Below are 27,949 nucleotides of genomic sequence, written 5' to 3'. Positions count from 1 at the left end.
CCCCGCCCCGGGAGCGGCCTCAGCGGCGGCAGCGGCGGCGGCGACGACGGCGGGAGGGCCCGGGGGCCGCTCCGGGCCGGGCCGCGCCGGGCCACCCATGGAGCCTCTCGGAGGTAACGGCGGGCCCCCGCTCGGCCTCGGGAAAGTTTTGGCGGGGCCGGGCCTCGGGGCGGCGTCGGCGGCGCCCGCGGGGTCACGGCGCGGCCTCAGGGGGCGGCGGGGGCGGGTCCCGGGGTCGGTGCCGGGGTGCGGCTGCCGGGGTCGGTACCGGAGGTTGTGCCGGGGTTTCAGGGTGGGTGGCGGGGTGCGGGTCCCGGCTGCGGGTCCTTCCTCAACCCGGGGGCCTGCGGGGCCGCTCCCGGTGCGGAGCCCCCCGGGTTTCACGGCTCGGGGCTCCCCGGCGGGCGAGGGGGCTCCTCGGGGAGTGACATTTTCCTGGTCCCGGTGACTTTGTGCTAAATAATTTTCCTCTCGGTTGTTGTTTTCTCCCGGGAGCACCGGGACCCCGGTCCAGGCTGGGGTCGCTCCGTTGTGGAGCAAAAACCGAGCTCAGAAAGAAGCCTGGAGTGAGGAGAAGGAGTTTTTTTCTCCTCTTACTCATTCCCGGCTGCCTCGCCGTGCCCGGACCGTCCCCAGCTCCGGGAAACCTCACTCCCGGTAGGGGGACGGATCCTCCCGGGAGTTGTGTTGGATCCCGGTGCACCGGGATCCAGCCCAGCTTTCCTGGCTGTGAAATCGGTACTCGGGATCTCCCCGTTCTTAAAAGCCACCGAGTTGGAAAGTCCAAACTTCCAGCCGGGATTCTTTGCTCTGAATCGCTGACACCGCTGGGTTTTATCTTCCTGAACCAGCACACACTTCCATGCTGAGTCGTTTTTTGGGGGGAAAATTGGATTTTTAAGCTACTTAAAGATGGTTTTGTGTTAAAGGAGCTTCTGGTGTGGCCACCTGTGGATGCAGTGTTGGATGTGGCTGGCAGGATGCACAGCTGGATCCAGGCATCCCCTGATGCTGCTTCAGCCCCTGGTGTGGGCAGGAGCATCCAAATCCCACTGGGATGGGAAAAGGAGCTGTGTGCCCAAACTGCTAAAAAATTCAGAACTCTGCTCCTCAGGATTACTCAGTTCAGTTTTTTGTTGGAATATATTTCATTTTCTGCTGGTGTTGGTGGTGAATCCGTGCCAGGATGTGGCTCTGCTCTCCATGGGAGAGCCCTGGGAGATGCTCTGGCCCTCAGTTGACATTTCAGCTCTCCCAGTCCTGATTTCCACCCTAAACTCATCCCTGCAAGGGGCTGAAAATGAATTGTCCTGGCATGAGCAGCACTGGGTTGAAACATTCTGGGGAGAAAAAGAACAGAATTGGTGATGGAGCTGCCGTGGCCTCGATTGCAGAGGGGACACTTGGAGCATCCCCTGGGACACAGGCAAGGACAACATGTGCCAGGCCCAGCTCCTGCAGGGCTCAGGCTGGAAATAATCCTGGCCTGGTTTAAGGAGAGCTTGGCTCAAAGGGAATTTCTTTGGTGCAGACTCTGAGAGAGCTGAGTTTGTTGTCAGTGCTTCATTAGAAATTAGAGAATCCTCTCATTTTGGGATAACCAGGAGGGATGATGATGATGATGGTGGTAGGACAGAGTCTGGATTGGATGGAGCTGCTGCTGGAGATTTCTGAGTTTTTATCTTAGAGATAAAAGTGGAAGGTTCTGGTGTGTTCTTCAGCCCAAGGTTCAGGATGAGCTGGATGTTGGGAGGAGCCCAGCTGTGTCTGGGGCACTGGGAAGCAGCTGGAGCTCTGGAAAAAAACCAAAAAAAAACCCAGGATAAAGCTGTTCATTGAAGCTTTGTAAAAATGGGATGATTTCCATAACTTTCACTTGACTCCTGCTCCAGCTCCTGAGCACCAGCCAGAGATTTTAGGAGCCCTTTTAGGAGCTCCTTTTCCCTGCTGGATCAGCTCTTTTGTGGGTGTTATGTGCTAAAACTTTCTCAGAAGTTCCCAGAATGGTAAATCTTGTTGAGCTGATCCTACCAAACATGAGGTGCAGCCACAGAGCCACATCCAGCACCTGGAATGAGGAAAAATGGGAATAATTCCAGGAAAAATGGGGAAAATTGCTCAGTCACTGCCATGTGTTCCCCAAAATCCCTGCTCTTCCCTGCCAGACTGGCTTCCTTCTACACTCACAGCTCCCCTCCTGTGGCCTGAGGGGTTCCAAGGGTGTCCTGCACCATCAGATTTATCAGAAATAATTGGATTTTTGTTGATGAGGAGGAGGAGGAGGGTTGATTCCCATCCTGGAGGAAGCAGGCACGGTGTGTATCCCACCCAGCACTCCCAGGGTGTCCTGCACCATCAGTTTCATCAGAAATAATTGGATTTTTGTTGATGATGATGATGGTGAGGAGGAGGAGGAGGGTTGATTCCCATCCTGGAGGAAGCAGGCATGGTGTACACTCCCAGGGTGTCCTGCACCATCAGTTTCATGAGGAATAATTGGATTTTTGTTGATGATGATGATGAGGAGGGTTGATTCCCATCCTGGAGGAGGCAGGAGAGGGTGTGTGTCCCACCCAGCACTCCAAGGGTGTCCTGCACCATTTTTTCATCAGGATTAATTGGATTTTTGTTGATGATGATGATGGTGATGAGGAGGAGAAGGGCTGATTCCCGTCCTGGAGGAAGCAGGCACGGTGTGTGTCCCACCCAGCACTCCCAGGGTGTCCTGCACCATCAGTTTCATCAGAAATAATTGGATTTCTCTTGATGATGATGATGAGGAGGGTTGATTCCCATCCTGGAGGAGGCAGGCACGATGTGTGTCCCACCCATCACTCCCAGTGTGTCCTGCACCATCAGTTTCATCAGAAATAATTGGATTTTTGTTGATGATGATGATGATGATGAGGAGGAGGAGGGTTGATTCCCATCCTGGAGGAAGCAGGCACGATGTGTGTCCCACCCAGCACTCCCAGCTGGAGCTTAGTGACACAGCACAGGTGTCAGGTCAGGACGGGTGCTGCTAATCCTGGTGCTGTTAGGTAACCTGCAGGGCCAGGACAGGGATGTGGGATGGGATGGGAGCAGCTCCCACTGTTCTGGGGAGCAGGAGGAAGCCAGAAACCTCCTTCAGGAGCATCAGGAAACCTTCAGGAGCATCAGGAAACCTCCAGGAGCATCAGGATGTGCTCACTCACAGCTCATGGAGAAGCTCATTTTTCTCACAGCCTCTGATTGTTGCTGCTCCCATGTCCCACCTGCAGGTCCCAGCGTGGTCTTTCCCCTCAGGACCTCCCTGAGTGCTGCCAGATTTCAGAGTTTTGGAGGATTTGGGGTTTCCACTCTGGTTTTTCACTCTGCTGCAGCTCCCTGGTGGTGGGAGTGAAAATATCCACGTGGGTCTGGCAGGATTTAATTTCCCACGGATTTGGGCACCTCCTGCCTCACCTGCAGCTCCCTGAGGGTCTGGTTTGGTGTTCCCTGTGTCCTTGTGGGGAAGGGATGAGGAGCAGAGCTCTGGGAGTGGAGTCCTGGCTCCCAGCTTGGTTCCTGCCCTCAGCAAAACATCACGTGGCAGATCCGGGGGAGAGACGTCAGAGTTTGCTGCTCCTAAAATATTTCTGGAAGTATTTTATAAACACAGTGGAGCTACAGGTTGTGGCTGACCTTGGGTCAGGATTTGGCCCTAACAAAGAGAATTATTTTATCTTTCTGCAGCATGTTCAGCAGGATTGAAATCTAACAGAATAAGGGAATTAAAACCCCATAAATTCCAGTCTGGAACTTTAAATAGATCCAATTTTGGTGTTCCACACTTGGTTCTGATGAACTGTTGAAATTCAGTGTTCCCAATGATTGATTTCCCCCCAGGATGGAGCTGAGAGACATTGAGCTTTTGCACCTTGTGGCTTGAATTCCTCCCTCAGATGGTGTTGGGGCTGGGATGCTCCTGGTGAGTCCCTTCCCAAACCTTGAGTTTGGGAGTTGCCCTGGGAGAGGTTTTAGGCAGCAGGAGAGAGGAGGCTCCAGGAGGGTTTTCTGACTTTCATTTTATTTTGGATGGACATTTGGTGTGAAAAGTCTGAATTCCCTTTAGGAAGGATTTACAAGCTAAACCCAACATGGATTAATAATATGATAAACCCAGGTTTAATCAGCTCCCAAGGGTAGAACTGGGCAGATTCCTCTGCCTGGAAGGCTGAAGGTTGGTGTCAGTGTTGGGTGGATCTCTTGGCACTTTGCAGTGGGGTTTTCACTGGGTTCCCATGGGTGTGTGACCATGGAATGTTGTTTGCATGGAGCTCCAGCACAGTGATCACTCCTCACTCCCATCAGGAGCATTTCTGTGCTCAGACCCTGTGCAAGTATGAGCAGATATTAAACATTTCCTGAAAAGCCTGCAAAGAGCTGTTGGGATCACAGCAACAACTGGGCTCGCTCCTAAATACAGATTTTCCAAACATTTCTGGTTGGAATGTGCCAGGCACACTCATTTAGGATCCCATCCAGCCATGCTGCACTCCTGGGGGATTTGGGCTGTGCTCCATGGCTGGGGGATGGATTTGAAGTTGTGAATCTCCTGGGGCTTGGATTCCCCTCTCTGGGCTCGTATTTCCCACCTGTTCTGGAAGGAGGGAAAGGAAATAATCAATAACTCCATGCTGGGGACATCTCTCTGTCCAATCCCTCCATAAATCCCAAACAATCCTTCACCACCTCCTCGTTTCACCCAGAGTTTCCCATCTGTGTTTTCCCTGGCATTTTTGTGCACGAGGGAGTTTGGAATGCAGTGGAAGAAGGGGTGGGATGTGCTGCTCAATTCCCTCCCCAAACCTCTGCTGAATTTTCATTTGCATTGGAATTCCACACCCACCTGAAGGAAACTTCACCCCGGGTCTCATCCTGGAGCTGCTCCTGCAACTCCTGCCAGGGATTAGAAGATCCAAAAGTGCAGCTCCTAATTAGGGATGTTCCCTAAATTGGTGGAGTAAGAGCAGGAATTGCTGCCAAATCTTGCTCCAGGAATGTGCTGGGCTTTGGCATCGATTCTTCTGGGAGGAGGAATTTAACAACTCCATTGTGGAGTTGTTTAAATTCCAGGTTAAAGTCTGGATGCTTGTAGGGAATTTCACCCACCTTTAAGGATAATCTTGGGAAAAAAAAACATTTCAAGGCTCCAGGAGGGTTTTGCCTGTCTGTAGGGATAATCCTGAAAATCCTTTTTTTCCCAGGAAAACAACCAGGATTGTTCATATTCCACACAAACCCTGACATTTCCTCTTACACCTCATACACCAGCACCTCTCTCTCCCAGCCTTCCCAGATTTTTCCCCTTCCACATTTTCAGCTCAGCATAAATTCTCTCCCCATTCTTTCCTTTTCCTTGATGACAAAAGTTTTATCCCAGCCTTTAACAACTGCAAATTCCGTGGAGTCCCATCTGGACTCCCACGGATGAGGCTGCTCTTCCTTTCCCTCTCTGCCCTGAGGAATGCAGAAAATCAGGATTTGAAGGCATGGCAGGAGCACACGCCTTCAGAACCCAACAAAATCCAGATTTACAGAATCAATCTGCGATTTTGGTCCCCTCTGGGAAGGAGCTCTGGAGTCAGAGGAGCTCTGGAGTGGAAAGGAGCTCTGTCTGGACAGGGATTTTGTCTGCCAGAGCAATTTGGATTATTTATTTTGGTTTTTTTTGTCTGAAATGACCTTTTAAAAATATATTTTCCTTAGAAGACATCTTCTAACTCCAGCATTTTGTCCTTAATTCCCTTTCCCTGCTTCACAGCTGAGGTGCTTGGAGTGGGATGGGGCAGGGATTTACTCCCTGTAAAGGCACAAGAGAAACTTTCTGCTTTCTCATTGCTGCCAAAAATTCATTTATTATATGAATATACAATAAATTATATATATTATATGAATATATAATAAATTATATTTATTCTAGAATTTATTCCTAATTTGGAAAGAAAATCCCCACCACCTTTGAGATGAGAATTGTCTTAGCTCATGAATTTTCTGAGGAAATTCTCATTGCTGATTCCAGCCAAGTTCTCCCAACAATCCTGGAGCACATTTAATTTTTGGGGGGGGTTCATTCAGCCCTGAGCTCATTCCCAGCTGGGGATGTGCAATCCAGGTGTGCTCTGGGTGCTCTCCATGTCCAGGTTGATGCTGAGGAACTGCTGTGCTTAGAGTGGGATGGGGCAGGGATTTACTCCTTGTAAATGCACAAGAGAAACTTTCTGCTTTCTCATTGCTCCCAAAAATTCATTTATTATATGAATATACAATAAATTATATGTATTATATGAATATATAATAAATTCTATTTATTATAGAATTTATTCCTAACTTGGAAAGAAAATCTCCACCACCTTTGAGCTGAGAATTGTTTTAGCTCATGAATTTTCTGAGGAAATTCTCATTGCTGGTTCCAGCCAAGTCAGTGTTGTTCTTCCAACAATCCTGGAGCACATTTAATTTTTTGGGGAGGGTTTCATTCAGCCCTGAGCTCATTCCCAGCTGGGGATGTGCAATCCAGGTGTGCTCTGGGTGCTCTCCATGCCCAGGTTGATGCTGAGGAACTGCTGTGCTTAGAGTGGGATGGGGCAGGGATTTACTCCCTGTAAATGCACAAGAGAAACTTTCTGCTTTCTCATTGCTCCCAAATATTCATTTATTATATGAATACATAATACATGATATTTATTCTAGAATTTATTCCTAATTTGGAAAGAAAATCTCCACTACCTTTGAGATGAGAATTGTTTTAGCTCATGAATTTTCCGAGGAAATTCTCGTTGCTGGTTCCAGCCATGCCAGTGTTGTTCTCCCAACAATCCTGGAGCACATTTAATTTTTTGGGGGGGGTTCATTCAGCCCTGAGCTCATTCCCAGCTGGGGATGTGCAATCCAGGTGTGCTCTGGGTGCTCTCCATGCCCAGGTTGATGCTGAGGAACTGCTGTACTTAGAGTGGGATGGGGCAGGGATTTACTCCCTGTAAATTCACAAGAGAAACTTTCTGCTTTCTCATTGCTCCCAAAAATTCATTTATTATATGAATATATAAGAAATTATATTTATTATAGAATTTATTCCTAACTTGGAAAGAAAATCTCCACCACCTTTGAGATGAGAATTGTTTTAGCTCATGAATTTTCTGAGGAAATTCTCATTGCTGCTTCCAGCCATGTCAGTGTTGTTCTCCCAACAATCCTGGAGCACATTTAATTTTTTGGGGGGGTTCATTCAGCCCTGAGCTCATTCCCAGCTGGGGATGTGCAATCCAGGTGTGCTCTGGGTGCTCTCCATGTCCAGGTTGATGCTGAGGAACTGCTGTGCTTAGAGTGGGATGGGGCAGGGATTTACTCCCTGTAAATGCACAAGAGAAACTTTCTGCTTTCTCATTGCTCCCAAAAATTCATTTATTATATGAATATACAATAAATTATATATATTATATGAATATATAATAAATTATATTTATTATAGAATTTATTCCTAACTTGGAAAGAAAATCTCCACCACCTTTGAGATGAGAATTGTTTTAGCTCATGAATTTTCCGAGGAAATTCTCGTTGCTGGTTCCAGCCAAGTTCTCCCAGCAATCCTGGAGCACATTTAATTTTTTGGGAGGGTTTCATTCAGCCCTGAGCTCATTCCCAGCTGGGGATGTGCAATCCAGGTGTGCTCTGGGTGCTCTCCATGCCCAGGTTGATGCCCAGGAGCCGATCTGGTGCCGCTGACTCCGCCTGGCCTTGGCTATGGACATCGTCCTGTCCGACTTTGTTCGCTCAACGGGGGCAGAGCCAGGGCTGGCCAGAGACCTCCTTGAAGGTATGGAAAACTGGGAATCATCCTGGAAATGCCCAGGCTGGGAGGGAAAAGGTGAAGGAGGTGGGGGTTGGAATAGTTTTCAGCTAAGATGTTTTTAGGATGTGCCTCTGTTTTCTGTGGTGGGTGAGGATGAGTGGTGCTGCTCCAGTTGGAATGGGGGAAATGGGGATAATTCTGGGAAAAATGGGGATAATTCTGGGGAAAATGGGAATTATTCTGGGAAAAATGGGGAAAATTCCTCAGCTTCCAGTACCTGGAATGGGGAAAATGGGAATAATTCCAGGAAAAATGGGGAAAATTCTGGGGAAAATGGAAATAATTCTGGGGAAAATCGGGATAATTCTGGGGAAAATGGGAATAATTCTGGGAAAAATGGGGAAAATTCCTCAGCTTCCACCACCTGGAATGGGGAAAATGGCAATAATTCTGGGGAAAATGGGAAAAATTCCTGGTGTGTGGGAATGCTGCGTTCACCATCTGCCCAGGTCCTCGGCTTCCACCACCTGGAATGGGGAAAAATGGGAATAATTCTGGGAAAAATGGGGAAAATTCCTCAGCTTCCAGTACCTGGAATGGGGAAAAATGGGGAAAATTCCTCAGCTTCCAGTACCTGGAATGGGGAAAATGGGAATAATTCCAGGAAAAATGGGGAAAATTCCTCAGCTTCCACAGCTGGAATGGGGAAAAATGGGGAAAATTCCTCAGCTTCCAGTACCTGGAATGGGGAAAAATGGGAATAATTCCAGGAAAAATGGGGAAAATTCAGGGAAAAATGGGGAAAATTCCTCAGCTTCTACCACCTGGAATGGGGAAAAATGGGAATAATTCTGGGAAAAATGGGGAAAATTCCTCAGCTTCCAGTACCTTCAATGGGGAAAAATGGGGAAAATTCCTCAGCTTCCAGTACCTGCAATGGGGAAAAATGGGGAAAATTCCTCAGCTTCTGCAGCTGGGATGGGGAAAAATGGGGAAAATTCCTCAGCTTCCACAGCTGGAATGGGGAAAATGGGAATAATTCCAGGAAAAATGGGGAAAAATCCTCAGCTTCCAGTACCTGGAATGGGGAAAAATGGGGAAAATTCCGGGGAAAATGGGGAAAACTCCTCAGCTTCCACACCTGGAATGGGGAAAAATGGGGAAAATTCCTCAGCTTCCAGTACCTGGAATGGGGAAAAATGGGAATAATTCTGTGAAAAATAGGGATAATTCCCCTTCCGTGCCAGCTCCTCAGCTTCCAACCCCTGGAATGGGGAAAAATGGGAATAATTCCAGGAAAAATGGGGAAAATTCTGGGAAAAATGGGGAAAATTCCTCAGCTTCCACTGCTGGAATGGGGGAAAATGGGGAAAATTCCTCAGCTTCCACAGCTGGAATGGGGAAAAATGGGGAAAATTCCACCACTTCCACCACCTGGAATGGGCAAAAAAGAAGAAAATTCCTCAGCTTCTACAGCTGGAATGAGGAAAAATTGGGAAAATTCCTCAGCTTCCAGTACCTGCAATGGGGAAAAATGTGGAATAATTCCAGGGAAGATGGGAATAATTCTGGGAAAAATGGGAATAATTCCTGGTGCGTGGGAACGCGGCGTTCCCCTTCCACGCCAGCTCCTCAGCTTCCACCACCTGGAATGGGGAAAAATGGGAATAATTCCAGGAAAAATGGGGAAAATTCCTCAGCTTCCACAGCTGGAATGGGGAAAAATGGGGAAAATTCCACCACTTCCACCACCTGGAATGGGCAAAAATGGGGAAAATTCCAGGAAAAATGGGGAAAATTCCTCAGCTTCCAGTACCTGGAATGGGGAAAAATGGGAATAATTCCAGGAAAAATGGGGAAAATTCCATCACTTCCACCACCTGGAATGGGGAAAATGGGGAAAATTCCTCAGCTTCCAGTACCTGGAATGGGGGAAATGGGAATAATTCCAGGAAAAATGGGGAAAATGGGAAAAATTCCTGGTGTGTGGGAACGCCGCGTTCGACTTCTGCCCAGGTCCTTGGCTTCCACCACCTGGAATGGGGGAAAATGGGGAAAATTCCTGAGAAAATGGGAATAATTTCAGGGAAAATGGGGAAAAATCCTCAGCTTCCACACTTGGGATGGGGAAAATGGGAAAAATGGAGGCTCCACCTCCCCGTGCAGGCAAGAACTGGGACCTGAGCGCGGCGCTGAGCGACTTCGAGCAGCTGCGGCAGGTGCACGCCGGGAACCTCCCGCACTCCTTCAACGAGGGCCGGGGCTCACGGCCCCCCGAGAGGGAGCTGGCCCGGCCAGGGAGGCCCCCCCTGCAACGCCAGGATGACCTGGTGCAAGGTCAGTGTGTCCTGGAGGGGCGTGCTGGGGTGGGCAGTGTCCTGGCAGATCACAGAATTACAGAAGGATGAGGTTGGAGAGCTCTGAGATTATCGTCCAACCTGTATCCTGATGTCTCAGTATTTTCTCACTGTAGCAGCCAGTGCCATGCCAGTGGTTTTTTAAACACTGATGTTCAACTAGGAAAATAATTCCAATACTTTATTATTTTTTTGGTAATTATTTTTTGCCTAATATCCAATTTGTCCCTTCCCTGATGCAGCTTGAGGCTGTGTCCTGGCTGCTCACTGCCAGATTTGGTGCTGGCTGCTCTGGGATTTTTCACCTAATTGAGGAGAGAAATTTCTGGGCTTCTTTCCTTTTTTTTAAGGGGACAAAGAATAGTGACAGGGGGCACATTTCTCCACCACTCCTGCCCCACTTTGCTGGTTGTTCTTCCTTCTTTCCCCCAGACCCGAGGACAGTGACACTAAAGTTTGAAGTGAAGACCCCCAAGCCTATGAAAACCCTTCCACCTAATTGAGGAGAGAAATTTCTGGGCTTCTTTCCTTTTTTTTAAGGGGACAAAGGATAGTGACAGGGGGCACATTCCTCCACCGCTCCTGCCCCACTTTGCTGGTTGTTCTTCCTTCTTTTCCCCAGACCCAAGGACAGTGACACTTAGTTTGAAGACCCCCAAGCCTATGAGATCCCTTTTTCACCTAATTGAGGAGAGAAATTTCTGGGCTTCTTTCCTTTTTAGTGACAGTGACAGGGGGCACATTCCTCCACCGCTCCTGCCCCACTTTTGCTGGTTGTTCTTCCTTCTTTCCCCCAGAGAAATGTCTGTCCCAAGGACAGTGACACTTAAGTTTGAAGTGAAGACTCCCAAGCCTGTGAGATCCCTTTTCACCTAATTGAGGAGAGAAATTTCTGGGCTTCTTTCCTTTTTAGTGACAGTGACAGGGGGCACATTCCTACCCCACTTCTGCCCCACTTTTGCTGGTTGTTCTTCCTTCTTTTCCCCAGACCTGATGACAGTGACACTTAAGTTTGAGGTGAAGACCCCCAGGCCTATGAGATCCTTTTTCACCTAATTGAGGAGAGAAATTTCTGGTTGTTCTTTCCTTTTTAGTGACAGTGACAGGGGGCACATTCCTCCACCGCTCCTGCCCCACTTTTGCTGGTTGTTCTTCCTTCTTTCCCCCAGAGAAGCGCCTGTCCCGAGGCATCTCCCATGCCAGCTCCAGCATCGTGTCCCTGGCCCGTTCCCACGTCTCCAGCAATGGCAGCAGCAGTGAGCACCTGCTGGAGATGCCCATCTGCACCTTCCAGCTGCCCGACCTCACCGTCTACTCCGAGGATTTCCGCAGCTTCATCGAGAGGGATCTCATCGAGCAGTCCATGCTGGTGGCACTGGAGCAGGCTGGTGAGTGCTGGCTCCCTGCTGGGCAGTGTCACCCACAGGAGCACCCTGGGGTGCTGCTTTTTCTGGGTATCACCCTGTGGTATTTTCTGGGTACCACCCTGTGGTATTTTTTGGGTATCACCTGTCTGGGTATCACCTGTTGTATTTTCTGGGTATCACTCCATGGTATTTTCTGGGTATCACCTGTGGTACATTCTGGATATCACCTGTGGTATTTCTTGGGTATCACCTGTGGTATTTTCTGGGTACCACCCTGTGATATTTTCTGGGTATCACCACCCCATGGTATTTTCTGGGTACCACCCTGTGGTATTTTCTGGGTATCACCTGTGGTATTTTCTGGATATCACCTGTGGTATTTTCTGGGTACCACCCTGTGGTATTTTCTGGGTATCACCTGTCTGGGTATCACCTGTGGTATTTTCTGGGTATCCCCCTGTGGTATTTTCTGGGTATCCCCCTGTGGTATTTTCTGGGTATCCCCCTGTGGTATTTTCTGGGTATCACCTGTGGTATTTTCTGGGTACCACCCTGTGGTATTTTCTGGGTATCACCTGTGGTATTTTCTGGATATCACCTGTGGTATTTTCTGGGTACCACCCTGTGGTATTTTCTGGGTATCACCTGTCTGGATATCACCTGTGGTATTTTCTGGATATCACCTGTGGTATTTTCTGGGTATCACCCCATGGTATTTTCTGGGTATCACCTGTGGTATTTTCTGGGTACCACCCTGTGGTATTTTCTGGGTACATCCCTCTGGTATTTTCTGGATATCACCTGTGGTATTTTCTGGGTGTCACCTGTGGCATTTTCTGGATATCACCACCCTGTGGTATTTTCTGGGTATCACCCTGTGGTATTTTCTGGATATCACCCTGTGGTATTTTCTGGATATCACCTGTCTGGGTATCACCCTGTGGTGTTTTCTGGATATCACCTGTGGTATTTTCTGGATATCCCCACCCTGTGGTATTTCTTGGGTATCACCCTGTGGTATTTTCTGGGTATCACCCCCTGCTATTTTGGGTATCATCTGTGGTATTTTCTGGATATTCCCCTGTGATATTTTCTGGGTATCACCCCGTGGTATTTTCTGGGTATCACCCTGTGGTATTTTCTGGATATCACCTGTGGTATTTTCTGGGTATCACCTGTGGCATTTTCTGGGTACCACCCTGTGATATTTTCTGGGTATCACCTGTGGTATTTTCTGGGTATCACCCCATGGTATTTTCTGGGTATCACCTGTGGTATTTTTTGGGTACCACCCTGTGGTATTTTCTGGGTACATCTCTGTGGTATTTTCTGGATATCACCTGTGGTATTTTCTGGATATCACCCCATGGTATTTTCTGGATATCACCCTGTGGTATTTTCTGGTTACCACCCTGTGGTATTTTCTGGGTCCCCCGTGGCAGGAGGAAATGTTGAATCTGCCTCTTCATTCTTAGAAGGCAAATTTATTATTTTCTGTTATTCTATTATATTCAAGAATGCTGTATTAATACTATACTAAAGAATAGAGAAAGGACACTGACAGAAGGCTTCACAAGATCATGAAGATGAAAACCAGAGTCCTGACACAGCTGGACCATGATTGGTCATTAAATCAAAACAATTCACAATCTCCAGCCACATTCCAAAGCAGCAAAACACAGGAGAAGTAAATGAGATAAATATTGGTTTCCTTTTTCTCTGAGGCTTCTCAGCTTCCCAAGAGAAGAATCCTGGGCAAGGGGATTTTTCAGAAAATCTGCCAGTGATACCAGGATATCATATCCAGCAGGGAATTATTCCATAATTCCATAATTCCATAATTCCATAATTCCATAATTCCATAATTCCTGCTTTGGTTGCAGGTTCCTGCAGAGCTGCCAGGGGATTTGTAAATGAGGGAATGAGGGGGGACATCCAGGGGATTTGGAAATGAGGGATTGAGGGGGATATCCAGGGGATTTCTAAATGAGGGATTGAGGGGGGAAATCCAGGGATTTGGAAATGAAGGAATGAGGGGGACATCCAGGGGATCTGGGAATGAGGGATTGGGGGGGGGATATCCAGGGGATTTGGGAATGAGGGATTGAGGGGATCTGGAAATGAAGGAATGAGGGGGACATCCAGGGGATCTGGAAATGAGGGATTGAGGGGATTTGTAAATGAGGGAATGAGGGGGATATCCAGGGATTTGTAAATGAGGGATTGAGGGGGATATCCAGGGGATCTGGGAATGAGGGATTGAGGGGATTTGTAAATGAGGGAATGATGGGGATATCCAGGGGATTTGGGAATGAGGGATTGAGGGGATCTGGAAATGAGGGATTGAGGGGGACATCCAGGGGATCTGGAAATGAGGGGAGACCTCCAGGGGATTTGGAAATGAGGGATTGAGGGGATTTGTAAATGAGGGAATGAGGGGGACATCCAGGGGATTTGGGAATGAGGGAATGAGGGGGACATCCAGGGGATCTGGAAATGAGGGGGACATCCAGGGGATCTGGAAATGAGGGATTGAGGGGGATATCAGGGAAAACCCTCATCCCTGGCAGCAGGAAGGTTCCCGTGGGCAGGATGCCATGAGGGATCTCAGGAGGGTTTCCATTTACACTCCTGCTGTTTCTGTGGTGCTGCACATAGCAGAAAACACATTCTCCTTAGGGATAACAGACACTCTGAGGGCACAGCTTCCCCCTGTCCTGCTCAGGAGCTGCTGTAAGAAATATTCTCATGTTTTGGGAATGAGCACTTGATCGCAGCGATCCCGTTACGCGGCCACGCCGGGAGGTGACAGCAGAGCTGCTGCAGATCAAGCCCAGATCTCAGCCCAGCAGGGCAGGGCTCAGCTTCCTCTGTCCCAACACAAATCACATCTGGGGCTGGGGGATGCTGGGTGCTTCATCTGTAGGCTGGGGGCACTTCCAGGTGTGATGGGAAGGAATTTAGAAATTCTGCGTTTTAGAAAATGCCTTTTGAGTGTCTGTGGGTTTTGTCAGGAGCAAAGGGCTGTGGTGCAGCTAGGAAATATTCCAAATAGGATTTTGAGCATGGTGCTGTGATCTGCAGGAACTCCCATTATTAATTTAGCACACACCATCCTTAGGGAATTAAGGAAATACATTTTATAGCCCAGTAAATGTTCAGATCCTCTTCCCCACTCCACCATTGTGCCAGAGTTAGCACTTCCAGAGTGGCTGCAAACTTCAGTGAGACCCTCTGGGAATGCTCTGAGTGGGCTTGGAGTGGTGTGGGAAGCTGAAACCTCTGTCCTGAGTGGAGCTTTTGACACAAACCCTCAGGGATCAGGAGCTGCAGGGTGTGTTTGCTTGTGTCACACAGGGAGGAGCAGTCCATGGCACCTCAGCTGAGGATATTTGAGGCTAAAAATCACCAGGAACTGAAAGATCCTGATCCCCTGGGACACTCCCTGTGTCAGGAAGCCAGAGTGGATTCCTGGTAGCCTTGGGGAAGCCATTTCTGGTTTGGATGAGGCAATTCTCCTCCCTCCAGGCTGGGTAGAGCCATCAGTTCCTTCCCATTGCTGGGACCTGTTCAGGTGGAAGAGAAAATGGGATTTCCCCAAACCCCCTGTGGGATAACACAGCTCATGCAGAGGGATCCTCTGGATGCCAGTGAGCTTTTCCTCTCTTGCTCCATTCTAAAAATATCCCTCAGGCTCCTAAATCCATTTGATTGCCCTGCAGAGCTCTCAGGGCTGGTTCTTAAGAACCACACACACACAGAAATTTGTTGAATTTGTTGTTTTCAACACTTCTGGGCAGCTCTTGGAGTCTCTGTGGTTGAGATGACCCTGAGGTGTTGAAAAGTCTCTTTTTCCCAGTGTTGCAATTGAAGAAGGAGGCAGGATCTCTCAGCTGTGGTTCTCAAGGTTGTTTATTTTTATTTTCTTTCATTCTTTTTCCTGACCTGCTGAGGTCTGTCCAGCGAGTTGGTTCATGGCACACTGACTGCAGTGTTATCTTTTTATACTAAAAACTGCATTTACTTTATTTAAAATAATTTTTCAATCCCTATCACCTATATCAGACAATCTGTCTCTATCTTAAACCAATCCAAAAGTGCCACCATCACCCAGAAGATGGAGGACAAGAAGAAACAGGAGGAAGGACAGGACAAACACAGAATCCTCCATCTTGGCTTCTGAATCCCCATTTTAAAAACCCCAAAATTCTACATTTTCACCCTGTGATAAATTCACTAACATTCTACTCAGACTCTTGTGGCTCACACAAAATTGGGAATTTTCTCCTTGGGTTAAAATCCAAGGCTCAGGTGTTTCTGACTCTGAGCTCCCTGCCAGGGTCTTGAATCCTCCAGGGCTGCCAGAGGAATTTCCACCCAAATCCCTCCATCCTGCCTCCTGAATCCCCATTCTAAAAACCCCAAAATTCTTCTTTTCCACCTTGTGACACACTAACAATCATTCTATTCAGACTCTTGTGGCTCACACAAAGTTGGGAATTGTTTCCATGGGTTAAAATCCAAGGCTCAGGTGTTTCTGACTCTGAGCCCCCTGCCAGGGTCTTGAATCCTCCAGGGCACTCAGAGGAATTTCTACTCTAAAAACCCCAAAATTCTTCTTTTCCACCTTGTGACAAACTAACTCTCATTCTACTCAAACTCTTGTGGCTCACACAAAGTTGGGAATTTTCTCCATGGGTTAAAATCCAAGGCTCAGGTGTTTCTGATTCTGTGCCCCCTACCAGGGTCTTGAATCCTCCAGGGCAGCCAGAGAAATTTCCACCCAAATCCCTCCATCCTGCCTCCTGAACCCCCATTCTAAAAACCCCAAAATTCAACTTTTCCACCTTGTGACAAACTAAAAATCATTCTATTCAGACTCTTGTGGCTCACACAAAGTTGGGAATTTTCTCCTTGGGTTAAAATCCAAGGCTCAGGTGTTTCTGACTCTGTGCCCCCTACCAGGGTCTGGAGTCCTCCAGGGCAGCCAGAGGAATTTCTACTCTAAAAACCCCAAAATTCTTCTTTTCCACCTTGTGACAAACTAACTCTCATTCTACTCAAACTCTTGTGGCTCACACAAAGTTGGGAATTTTCTCCATGGGTTAAAATCCAACGCTCAGGTGTTTCTGACTCTGAGCCCCCTGCCAGGGTCTTGAATCCTCCAGGGCAGCCAGAGGAATTTTCTGGATTCTGCCATTGTTTTCCACCCTTCTGGGCAGCCTCTTGGCCTTTCCAAGAGGAGCAAAACACGGGCAGGAGGGTTGGGTTGGGCGTGTGGTTCCTTCGGAGACGATTTCTCTTGCGTAACCACAAACCCTGGGCACAGAAATACCTCTGCAAGGTGTGTCCCCTCAGCCCTGGCTGGGCTTGCACAACCTCCCAAACACCAGCCAGACATGCAAAGAGCATGAAATCCTGCAGGAATGAGGGGAAAAAGGAGGAGAAGGTGCTGCCTCTAGCTCCTGTGAGGAGCTCCTGGCTCTGGGCCACTTGGCCAGGCTCGCAGCTTGGCTGTGCCAGGAGCTCTGCTGAGGGAACAGGAGGCTGCTCTGTGCAGAGCCATTGTCCCCAGGCTCAGTGCAGAACACTTTCAGCTCTGCTGGGTTCCTTTCCTGCCTCTGGGAGCAGCAGTGACCTGCCTGTGTCAGGCTGAACTGCATGGGTTTTGTTTTCTGGTGTTTTCTGCCTTTAGTTTCTCTCCCTGAGGTTGTACAAAGAATTTTCAGCAATCCCGTGTCTCTGTGCTGGGATCCCCAGCAGGATCATGCTCCAGAGGAAGGAGAGGCTCTGAAAATGAAAGGAAAAGGGTTGGTTTCCTGCAGGAGCAATTTGAATCCAACTTGGAAGCCTAAACAACCTCATCCAGCCAAAAATCTGCCTGTTGCACAGGATCCAAAAACCCCTGGAAAATATGACAGCCAAGGAGGGATGGTGAGGGCAGGGCAAGACACAGACAGGGGGTTCAAAGTCCTGATCCCACTCCCTTGGGAAGGGCTGAATCTCTGGGCTCACTGGGCATTTCTTCCTTTCTTCTATTTTTAGCTGCTCTTGACTTGAATCATCACAATGACCCAAAACTCCCAGTCTAAAGTGCTGTCAGTTTGCATTTGAAGCAGGAAAGCTGCTGGGATCAGCAGAAATCCTGGAGTATTCTGCCTAAAAAACAGTCAGCAGGGAAATGTGGCCATGAGAGACTTGAAACTGGAGGGATTTGGTTCTAAGAAGCAGCAAAAAGCTGATTTTCCCCTGGAGAAATTGTTTTGTGCTGGGTGCTCCTGGTGGCATTTTCAGCCTGATGGGCTGTGGGGAGGGAAATAAGAGATGTGGGGGAGAAACAGAAAGAGGAGAGCTGGTCTGGATGGAATTCCTGACTCCTATTTGTGTGTAATTCTGATTTGTGTGACCCCAAATTCAGCCCCCAAATTTTCCTGGCATCCTCAGGGAGTTTTTCAGCTCCAATCTCCTCTTCCCCACCCAGTCCTGAGCTGGGTCTGTCCAGGTGCTCCTTCCACCCTGTCTAAACTCCTGGTTTTTTTTTTCAGAAGGGTTGAAACCACAGCCTGCAGTGCCCCCAGAGCCTTCCCAGTTCCCTGCCATGGTTTCAAACTCTCCCAATTCTCCCCAGGGCGTCTCAACTGGTGGGTGAGCGTGGATCCCAGCTGCCAGCGCCTGCTGCCCCTGGCCACCACTGGAGATGGGAACTGCCTGCTCCACGCTGCCTCCCTGGGTAAGACTGGCCTCAATCCCCCAGAAAACAGCCCCCAAATCCCTGGGTGAGATCCCACCACACTTTGGGGGCAGATTGGGTTCAATCCCCCAGAAAACAGCCCCCAAATACCTGGGTGAGATCCCACCACACTTTGGGGGCAGATTGGGTTCAATCCCCCCAAAAACAGCCCCCAAACCCCTGGGTGAGATCCCACCATCCTCCCTGGGTAAGATTGGGTTCAATCCCCCAGAAAACAGCCCCCAAATCCTTGGGTGAGATCCCACCACACTTTGGGGCCAGATTGGACTCAATCCCTCAAAAAACAGCCCCCAAACCCCTGGGTGAGATCCCACCACACTTTGGGGGCAGAATGAGCTCAATCCTCCAGAAAACAGCCCCCAAATCCCTGGGTGAGATCCCACCATCCTCTTTTGGGGGCAGATTGAGCTCAATCCCCCCCAAAACAGCCCCCAAATCCCTGGGTGAGATCCCACCACATTTTGGGGCCAGATTGGACTCAATCCCTCAAAAAACAGCCCCCAAATGCCTGGGTGAGATCCCACCACACTTTGGGGGCAGATTGAGCTCAATCCCTCAGAAAACAGCCCCCAAATCCCTGGGTGAGATCCCACCATCCTCCTTTGGGTAAGATTGGGCTCAATCCCCCAGAAAACAGCCCCCAAACCCCTGGGTGAGATCCCACCATCCTCCTTTGGGGGCAGATTGAGCTCAATCCCCCAGAAAACAGCCCCCAAACCCCTGGGTGAGATCCCACCACACTTTGGGGGCAGGAGCCACCAGTTCTGCTGCTCCTGGCTGTGCAAGAGCTGTGGCTTCAAGGGAAGGGGCTGCCAGCAGCTTCTGCTCCTTCTCTGATGGCCTTTGAGGAGGGAAATAAAGCATAGAAGGGAAAAAAATAAATAGAGGAGAAGTTTTCTGGTTGGAAATCCTGACTCCTGTTTTAATTCTGATTTATGCAAGTTTTCCTGGATGCCTGAAGGAAATGTGGGATAATGGAGGAGCTCTGGCAGGAACCTCAGTGGCTCAGGGAGTCACACCAGCCCCTCCTGACCTTCCTATTCCTTCTCCCTGTAGGAATGTGGGGTTTCCATGACCGGGATTTGATGCTCAGGAAGTCCCTGCACACCCTGATGGACAAGGGAGCCGAGCGGGAGGCGCTGAGGCGCAGGTGGCGCTGGCAGCAGACACAGCAGAACAAGGAGGTGGGAACCAGCTCAGGGCTGCTTTGTGTCCTCTTTGACATCCTGAGAAAAACATCTTGAGGTTTTAGGAGGTGTTTCCTGTGTGGAATTTTGGGTTTTGATACATTAAGGGGTGGCCTGCAGTCAGAGCTGTAGGGAAATGTAGGGGTTGGTAGATGGGTGTGCTGGATTTCTTACAAGAGATCTCCAAAGGTCTTTTGGGGATTTATTTCACACCCAAGACAGCTCAGCTACCTTAGAAGGCATAAAATCAACAGGATGGCTTCTGTGATAGTGTTGGAAACAGAAAAGTTTTAATAAAAGGCAAAATAATAAAACTTTTTACAGAGAAAAATCGAGCCAGGGGCTAAGAGGTTCTTGCTCCTGGTAAAACACCTCACAAAAATGATTAGTTCCTTTGTTCTCTTCTTTTCAGTGAATTTTTAAGTTGAGACTTTTTGGCTTCTGTCCATTTGGCTGTCCTTAAGTTTGAAGTGAAGTCCCCCAAGTCCCATGAGGTGTCTTTTTACCCAGCTAAGGAGAGAAACTTCTGGACTTTTCTCCTTTTTAAAGAGCCAAAATACAGTTTTGTCACTCCATCAGCACAGAGCACATTCCTACATGACACAAATGACAGGAGAAGGGGAATGGATTTAAATTGAGAGGGAAACTTTGGATGAATATTGGGCAGCACTTTTGAGGACGTGGTGAAGAATGTGTTGAGAAAAGTCGTGCTGTGTCTATAAACCCACTCTGGAGCAACTGGGAGTGCTTTACTTGGATAAATTTGGATAATTTTTGCTATTTTTCAGTCTGGCCTGGTTTACACAGAAGAAGAATGGCAGAAGGAGTGGAATGAGCTGATCAAGCTGGCGTCCAGCGAGCCCCGCGTGCACTACGGCACCAACGGCGGCGGCTGCGGCGGGTACGGGGCAGGGGCAGGGGGGATCCTGCACCCAGGGCAGGGGGGATCCTGCACCCAGGGCAGGGGCAGGGGGGATCCTGCACCCAGGGCAGGGGCAGGGGGGATTCTGCACCCAGGGCAGGGAGGATTCTGCACCCAGGGCTGGGGCAGGGGGGATTCTGCACCCAGGGCTGGGGCAGGGGGGATTCTGCACCCAGGGCTGGGGCAGGGGGGATTCTGCACCCAGGGCTGGGGCAGGGGGGATTCTGCACCCAGGGCTGGGGCAGGGGGGATTCTGCACCCAGGGCTGGGGCAGGGGGGATTCTGCAGCCAGGGCTGGGGCAGGGAGGATTCTGCACCCAGGGCTGGAGCAGGGGGTGAATCCCCCCTCAGGACACAGCCCTCATGGTGCTCCAGGACAGGGCAGCAGCTCTGGGTTGGTCTGGTTGGGGTTTCAGAGGAAGGACAAGGCACGTGGAGCATCCCAGGAAAGGATTTTGGGGCATGGATTGGGCAGGGAATAAATCTTTTCCTTGTGTTTTCCTTGTGTTTCCTTGTGTTTCCTTGAGTTTCCTTGTGTTTTCTTGTGTTTTCCTTGTGTTTCTTTGTGTTTTCCTTGTGTTTTCCTTGTGTTTCCTTGTGTTTCCTTGTGTTTCCTTGTGTTTTCCTTGTGTTTCCTTTTGTCTCCTTGTGTTGCTCGCTCTGAAATGAGAGAATAACCCAGAGCTGAGAGTTTTTGCCATCTCCCTTCTGTTTCAAGGACACTTCCCTGCCCCAGCTCTCCAGCTCCTTAGATAAGGGACTCCCTTATCAGCAGTGCCAGGCAGCAGCTGGGCATTCCTTGGGCACAAACCCTTGTTTTGGAGCAGAACATTTTGGGAATCCTCACCTAAACCCTCAGATTAGTGCTGAGCTCAGCCTCTGCTGCCTGTGGCTGAGTGTGAAACCTCCTCCTGGTGTCACAAAGCAAATGTTTGAATTTCCAAGGGATGACATTGAGTTTCTTTGTCCAAGGGTGGAGAGTTCAGAGGAGCCAGTGTACGAGAGCCTGGAGGAGTTCCATGTCTTTGTCCTGGCCCATGTGCTGAAGAGACCCATTGTGGTGGTGGCAGACACGATGCTGAGGGACTCAGGTGGTGAAGGTGAGACCTTCCTCTCTTCCCAAAGCCTCTCTGAGCTCTTCACTTTTCATTTTCACCCTTTCTGGGGTCTCTTTGCTGTCAAAGCTGGACCTGGAGTTGTGCAGAGGGGAAAATTCACCTGTTACAGGTGAGCCCACAGAAGATGGCCAGGTCAGACTTGGCTCCCAACCCAATTTAGGAGCATCCACACGAGGTTTTTTTCTTTTTTTTTACCTCTTTTGCCCCTACACACACATCTAGAGATGAGAAATTCCATTCCCTGGCTGGTGGATTTTCCACCATCACCTTCAGTTTCCTGACAGAGAAGGTTAATCAATTTCCACGGTTCTGTGGGCAAAGTTTGTCTTGTGGGGGAGTGAAGAGGAAATCTTTTTATAGAAAATACCAGTTCATTCTACATTTTAAATCCTCCTGATGTAAAATAAACATCTATTTTGGGTTGTGGTTTTGTTTCATGTCCCCTGAGATGACAGATAATTGCAGGTGAGCCCTCAGCTGAGGCAAAGGGCTCATTCTGGAGCAGTTGCAGCACAAACAACTCTGAACTCTTGAACCTGTGATCAGAACTAACCACTCTCAATTCTTCCCAGCATTTGCCCCAATTCCCTTTGGAGGGATCTATCTGCCCCTGGAAGTCCCAGCCAACAAATGCCACCGGTCTCCACTGGTTCTGGCTTATGACCAAGCTCATTTTTCTGCCCTGGTCTCCATGGAGCAGAAGGAAAACACAAAAGATCAAGGTGAGTGATGAGATTCAGGTGAACAAACCGAGGAGGAGGAAGATTTGGGGGTGCTGGGGGAGGAAGAGCTGGCCAGGAGCCATCAAGGTGCACTGTCAGCCCAGCAAAGCAACAATGTCCTGACCTTGGAGCCCTTGCAGTGCCCAGAGGGGCTCCAAGAGCTGAGGGGAGACTCAGGGTGACAAGACAAAGGGAATGACAAAGGGAATGACAAAGGGAATGCCACAGGGCAGAGTTGGGTGGGATATTGTGGAGAAACTCTTCCCTGTGAGGGTCCTGCTGCTCTGACAATTCCATAGTCCCAGGCTCTGGGCTTTGCCATCAGAGGTGACAACGCTCCTGGTGGGTGCTGTGCTCTGAGTGTGGAATATTTGTCCTCCTGGGCTGTGAATGTGACATTTGTGTCCCATTTCTGGCAGCTGTGATCCCCCTGACAGACTCTGAGCACAAACTGCTCCCCGTGCACTTCGCCGTGGACCCCGGCAAGGAGTGGCAGTGGGGGAAGGATGACAGTGACAATGTCAAGCTGGCCAGGTTGGTGACCTGCAGGGCTCCACTGAGGGCTGGGTGATCTGCAGAGCAGAGAGGTGACAGATGAAAACCCCAGCTGGGTTTTCTTGTGCTGGATGAAAGCTGTGCCCAGGGAATGGCACTGTTCAGTTTTTCCTTCATTTTCCTTCATTTTGATGGGATTTGGGTGGGGCTGGGACACCTCAGGAGCTTTGTTCCACATCTCAGTGATGATGCTCCAGATCCTGGAGCTCTGGGCTGGGTGTAGCCAGCAGCAGTGATAGGAGCACAAAAAATGACATTTTTTTTTCCATTTGCCACCAAATCCTCGTGTTGTGGGTCCCTGGGGCAGGGAGGGTGGTGGCCACCAGACCATGCCTGGTCTGGGTGAGGCTTTGGGCAGATCTCACCTTGGTTTGCTCCCAGCATTTCCTATGGCTGAGGCAGAAACATTTTGATTCCAACACTGAGGAATCTGATTTCTCCCTTTGAGTTTTCATTGAAAGGAAAGCTGTATAATTTCTACCTTTGGAAAACACCCATTTAAATACACAACACAGAGAATAATGTAAATATGGGGGGAGATATTTCCAGGTGGGAAATGGCTCTAACTTGTGGCTTTACCCCCCTCCAATACCAGTGTGACACTGTCACTGGAAGCCAAACTGCACCTGCTGCACAGCTACATGAATGTCAGATGGATCACGTTGCCTTGTGACATGCAGGTAAAGGGACCAGGGGGATCCTCTTTACCTATCAATAATTCAACCCTCCTCTCTACAGGGAAGCTGTTGTAGGGCCTTACCTGGGGGCTCTGCCTCATGAGGGGTTCTGTGCCCACAGGAATTGTGGCTGATTCTGCTCAGAGAGCAGGGAAGTGACTCAGTTTTGCATGTGGGCACCTTTTCCCCAGAGCTTTCCATGTCCATTTTCAGTCTTCACATGACCCAGGAGCCCCTCAGGGTCACCCCATGCTCCAAACAAATGGGAGCTGTTGGTTTATGGCCACCTCGAGACTGGGACAAGTCTCAACCTTCTCTTCCCTGGATTTGCACCTGAAATTTCCCTGGATTTGCACCTGAAATTTCCCTGGATTTGCAAGTGGAGGTAGCAGAGAATCACAGAATAGAATCAGAAGATCCTGGGCTATCTCAGGTTGAACAGGGGCCAGGGGATATTCAGGGGTGTGCAGGATGCACTGGGGACACGCTGAGTGTGTCCAGACATGTCCCCTCCATGTTCCAAGCAACGCCACCACCTTTGCTTCACCTTCCACCTGAAAATCTTTACCTGAGGAGTTTCTAGACTCTGATATTTGTCTTTCCTTCCTCCCCAGGCGCCTCTGGCTCAGCCAGAGTCCCCCACGGCCTCGGCGGGCGATGACGCTCGCTCGGCAGCGGAGTCGGGCGAGTCGGACAAGGAGTCGGTGTGCAGCAGCTCTGCCAGCAACGGGGGCACCAGGGCGGGCAAGGACAGAGAGAAACCAAAGAAAGAGCGAGAAAAGGAGAAGGAGAAGGATAAAAAACGGGCAGACTCGGTAGCCAACAAGCTGGGAAGCTTCGGGAAGACTCTGGGCAGCAAACTAAAAAAGAACATGGGGGGCCTGATGCACAGCAAAGCCGTGAAGGGCGGCGTGAGCAACGGGCAGGGAGACACCCTGGAGAAGAAGAAGAAAGGATCCCTGAAGGCACGGAAGGACAGCAAAGAGGAATGTTCCCCTGGAGATTTGGCTCCTGCAGAGAAGCCTTGTGCAGGTAAAGCAGCCCCGGAGAAGCCCTCGGATCCCTCCAAGTACAGCAGCGACGTGCGGCTGAGCCTGAGCATCCTGCGCGCCGCCATGCAGGGCGAGCGCAAGTTCATCTTCGCCAGCCACCTCAAGACCAGCACCCGGCACCAGTTCCAGGAGGAGATGATCCAGAGGTACCTCCTGGATGCTGAGGAGCGTTTCCTGGCAGAGCAGAGGCAGAAGGAGGCCGAGAAGAAGGCGCTGGGCAGCGCTGCCCCGGCCAAGAGGCCGGAAGGGGAGGTGGGCGCCCAGCGGAGCGAGGAGGCGATGCCGAGCCCCGTGTTCTGCCAGCCACCCCCCACCTACCCCCCCCAGCCCCTGGAGGCGGCCCTGGGTGCTAAAATAGCTGCTTTTCCAGCTGGCTATTCCGGCGTTTTCACCTTCCCCAGGCCCTCCATGGGCAGCGCCGAGGGGCTGCACCCGCCCGCGTGCCCCGAGGGCCGGCGGCAGCTGGCGGGGGGGCCCTGCGGGAGCCTCCCCCCTTATGCCACCCTGCCCCGGCACCACCAGGGCCGCCTCGGGCCCTGCCCCCCCGGCCCTGCCCACCTGGGCCGCTTCTCCCCCACGGACATGGAGATCCAGCCTCCCTTCCCCTCGGAGTGCGAGGGCTCCGGCTGCCTCCCCCCGCACAGCAACGGCTGCCGGGAGCTGCTGGAGCAGGACAAGGGAGGAACGGTGGATAAAATGAGAAGCCAAGGCCTCTACAACATCCAGCAGACCAAGTGCAAACAGCCCAACTGCAGCTTTTACGGACACCCAGAGACCGGGAATTTCTGTTCCTGCTGTTACAAGGAGGAGCTGCGGCGCAGGGAGAGGGAGGCGCTGGTGCACAGGTTCTGAGGCTCCCCCTGTGCACACCCGGACCCCTGGCACGTGGGGGATGCAATAACAGAGATCCAGTTTGGTTTTTTACACCCAGCCACGCTCCTCTCGCACTCTGCAGGAGGTGGGAGCAGGTGTTGAGCCTGCTGGGATGGGCAGGGGGCTGGTGGGATTGATGGGGTGCAGGAGGGAGAGAGGAGGGAAAGCAGCTCCTGCCTTCCCGAAGGATTCCCAGGGGAGCTGCTCGGGTCGGAGCACAGGGTGAGGGGGGAGAATTCCTCAAAAACTCAATAAACCAGACCAAAGCTTTGGGAGTGGGCAGGGGGAGCAGCTCCCATCAGGTCCTTCCCACTTCCTGACCACCTGGGACGGAGCAAAAATGCCCCATTTTGAGCGTCACAAACCTTTTAATGGAGTTTTTTAACACTGGTTTTATTCTGTATTTCTTCTTGCTGGTACTGAGCGACACCGTGTTGGAGTTGGACATTGATGAGGTGAGGTGGGTTGGACGCCCCCCACCCAGTCCTGGATGACTCTGGGCACCAGGACAGGCTCAGGGCTCTGTCTCCTCCTCTCCTCCCCATGAGCTGAACTCTGGTTTTAAAATGTTATTTTTAAACTCTTTCTGAGGCGGGGGGGGGAGGGACTCCCAGAGCTCAAGGGTTTGGAGGTTTCTCTTCCTGGGCAGAACCCCCAGCCCACAGGAGATCCTGGCTCAGCATCTCCTGCCAGGAATTCCCAGTGAGCCTGGGGCAAAACCCCCACTGGAAAGGGGTCCCAGAGCACCCCCAGCCCCCTGTAACTCCTACTTGAGCACAGCTACTCTCTACTACCTCTGATCCTGATTAACTCGGCTCCATTGTGCTGAGCCACCAACTGACCTTTAGGCTGCGGAATTAATCCATATTTTTTTGATAACAGGGCTAAAAAGCAGAACAAGAAGGTAAAATCCTCCCATGTTGTTTCTGACCCCCATCCTGACTCCCTGGCTCCCAGGGTGGGATTCTTTAGCACTGCGATGTTTGCACAGAATTCCTTGGGGTTTTTTTTTTGGTTTTTATTTTTGTTTGTTTTTGGTAACTGCAGCTCCCAAACCGGGCCTGATCCTGCAGCATTTCCTATCACACGGAAATAAAACAGGAATTGTATCCTTCAGCCAGAGCTTTACAACATTCCCTCGTTTCTATTTTTGGGTTGATTTTCCAAAAGGCATCGAACTATGCAACCCCTTCCTGCCCATGGCCATTGCCAGGAGAAGGGATGAGGCAGAGGAGCTGGAAGTGAGCTCGGGGCATCACCCCACGCCTTACACTTGGCCCAAAAAAATGTTAATTTAGACCTAAAAAATGTTAATTTAGACTTAAACCCCCCAGAGTTAAGGCCTTTCCTCCACCTAAATGCCCCCAAATAAGGCCTTTCCTGGTGGGATCCCAACACTTTGAGTTCAGCCAGCAATGCAGGTTTTCAAATCCAAATTTCAGACACCCCAGGGATGGTTTGACGTTGGTGGAAGTTGTTTTCTGTGGTTTTATAAAAGGCTGAAGCTGTGGGAAGGGGAGGGTGTGACACCCACTCCAGCTGGCTCCTCTTACCTGGGAACAAATTCCAAATTCCAAGTTTTTCTCTCAAACTGCAGGAATTCCAATGGACTTCAGCCCCAGGCAGGGACATGCAGTGCTGGTTAAGCAGCACAAGCTCTGCCCCTGCTTGGTTCACCCCAAATTTGAAGCTGAAATGGTTAAAACCCAACCCAAACCCTTCACTATTTACGGGCTTTTGGTTTCAATTCCACTTTCTGATGTTTATTTTTCCCCAAATTGGAGCAGCAGCTTTGTTTTGGTGTTGGGAATTTCCTCCGGAGCAGGGATGCCCCAGGGCACGGCGGGCAGGGGGAGGTGATGCTTCAGCACTCGGGTTTTGGGGGAATTTCTCTCCTCTTTGGGGAGCTCCATCCCACTGGAGGCTGGGATGAGAAGCCCCCAGACCCCCCTCGCTGGGAGGGGAGAGGGAGAAGGCAGAAAATCTGTAGGAAAAGCAGCAGTCCTGGAGGGAAAACTCCAAAACTGGAGGAGAAGCACCAAACCTGCCCCCAGGAGGGATTTTTTCCACGGGGAGACTGTGGTGTGACCCCAAGGTCAAACTAAGTGCACTTACTGGTGTGGTTGGAATTCAAATTGATCCTGGTGGAGGAAAACTTTGTCTTTCAGCGTGTGTAAAACCCTTGAATGAGATTTGATTTGATTTTATTAAATGAGATTCACCCTCGCCATTCCCCGGCCCCTCGGCGGAGGAGGCCGGGGCAGCTTTGGGTCTCACTAACGCGACACCGAGTGACCTGAATTAATTCTGCAGTGGTTTATTCACAAAAAAAAACTCCTTTTTTTTTTTTTGTTTTAATTAATTCCAGATTAATTGGTGTTATTTGGCCTCCTGGTGAACAGGGCCAGAGCGTTGCACTTGGGCTGTACCTGTGGCCTCGTTGTGGCACCACAGACTCATTGACAATAAAAACCTTCAGCTGATGCACCTGAGGCTCCTTCATCCCCTCACCCTGGGCATCCCCAATTCCCTCCTGGGGCTGCTCCTCATCC

The 27,949-nt window shown here is 50.2% G+C and overlaps 1 protein-coding gene across 1 annotated transcript; it reads left to right on the top strand.

Annotated features, from left to right (window-relative positions):
* Window positions 1-27,880, top strand: OTUD7B (OTU deubiquitinase 7B). Its single transcript, XM_084223088.1, has 12 exons — window positions 1-113; window positions 7,717-7,840; window positions 9,983-10,153; window positions 11,343-11,561; window positions 18,169-18,270; window positions 19,348-19,475; window positions 20,267-20,379; window positions 21,373-21,500; window positions 22,091-22,240; window positions 22,660-22,774; window positions 23,391-23,475; window positions 24,087-27,880. Exons 2-12 carry the CDS (start codon window positions 7,768-7,770, stop codon window positions 25,374-25,376), a joined length of 2,574 nt encoding a protein of 857 aa, XP_084079214.1. The 5' UTR covers window positions 1-113; window positions 7,717-7,767; the 3' UTR covers window positions 25,377-27,880.
* The last annotated feature ends 69 nt before the right edge of the window (window positions 27,881-27,949 follow it).

The sequence above is a fragment of the Fringilla coelebs genome (assembly GCF_963513975.1).
Source record: "Fringilla coelebs genome assembly, chromosome: 29".
In the NCBI taxonomy this organism is placed as follows: domain Eukaryota; kingdom Metazoa; phylum Chordata; class Aves; order Passeriformes; family Fringillidae; genus Fringilla; species Fringilla coelebs.
Note: the sequence above shows the minus strand (reverse complement) of the source record. Positions and strands in the feature narration are given on the sequence as shown.

Bases quoted from the DNA above. Each gene is read 5' to 3' on its own strand.
- OTUD7B (XM_084223088.1), top strand. From the start codon at position 7,768: ATGGACATCGTCCTGTCCGACTTTGTTCGCTCAACGGGGGCAGAGCCA. The intron at 20,380-21,372 runs GTACGGGGCAGG...TCTTTGTCCAAG, and splicing joins AACGGCGGCGGCTGCGGCGG to GGTGGAGAGTTCAGAGGAGC. The intron at 21,501-22,090 runs GTGAGACCTTCC...AATTCTTCCCAG, and splicing joins GAGGGACTCAGGTGGTGAAG to CATTTGCCCCAATTCCCTTT.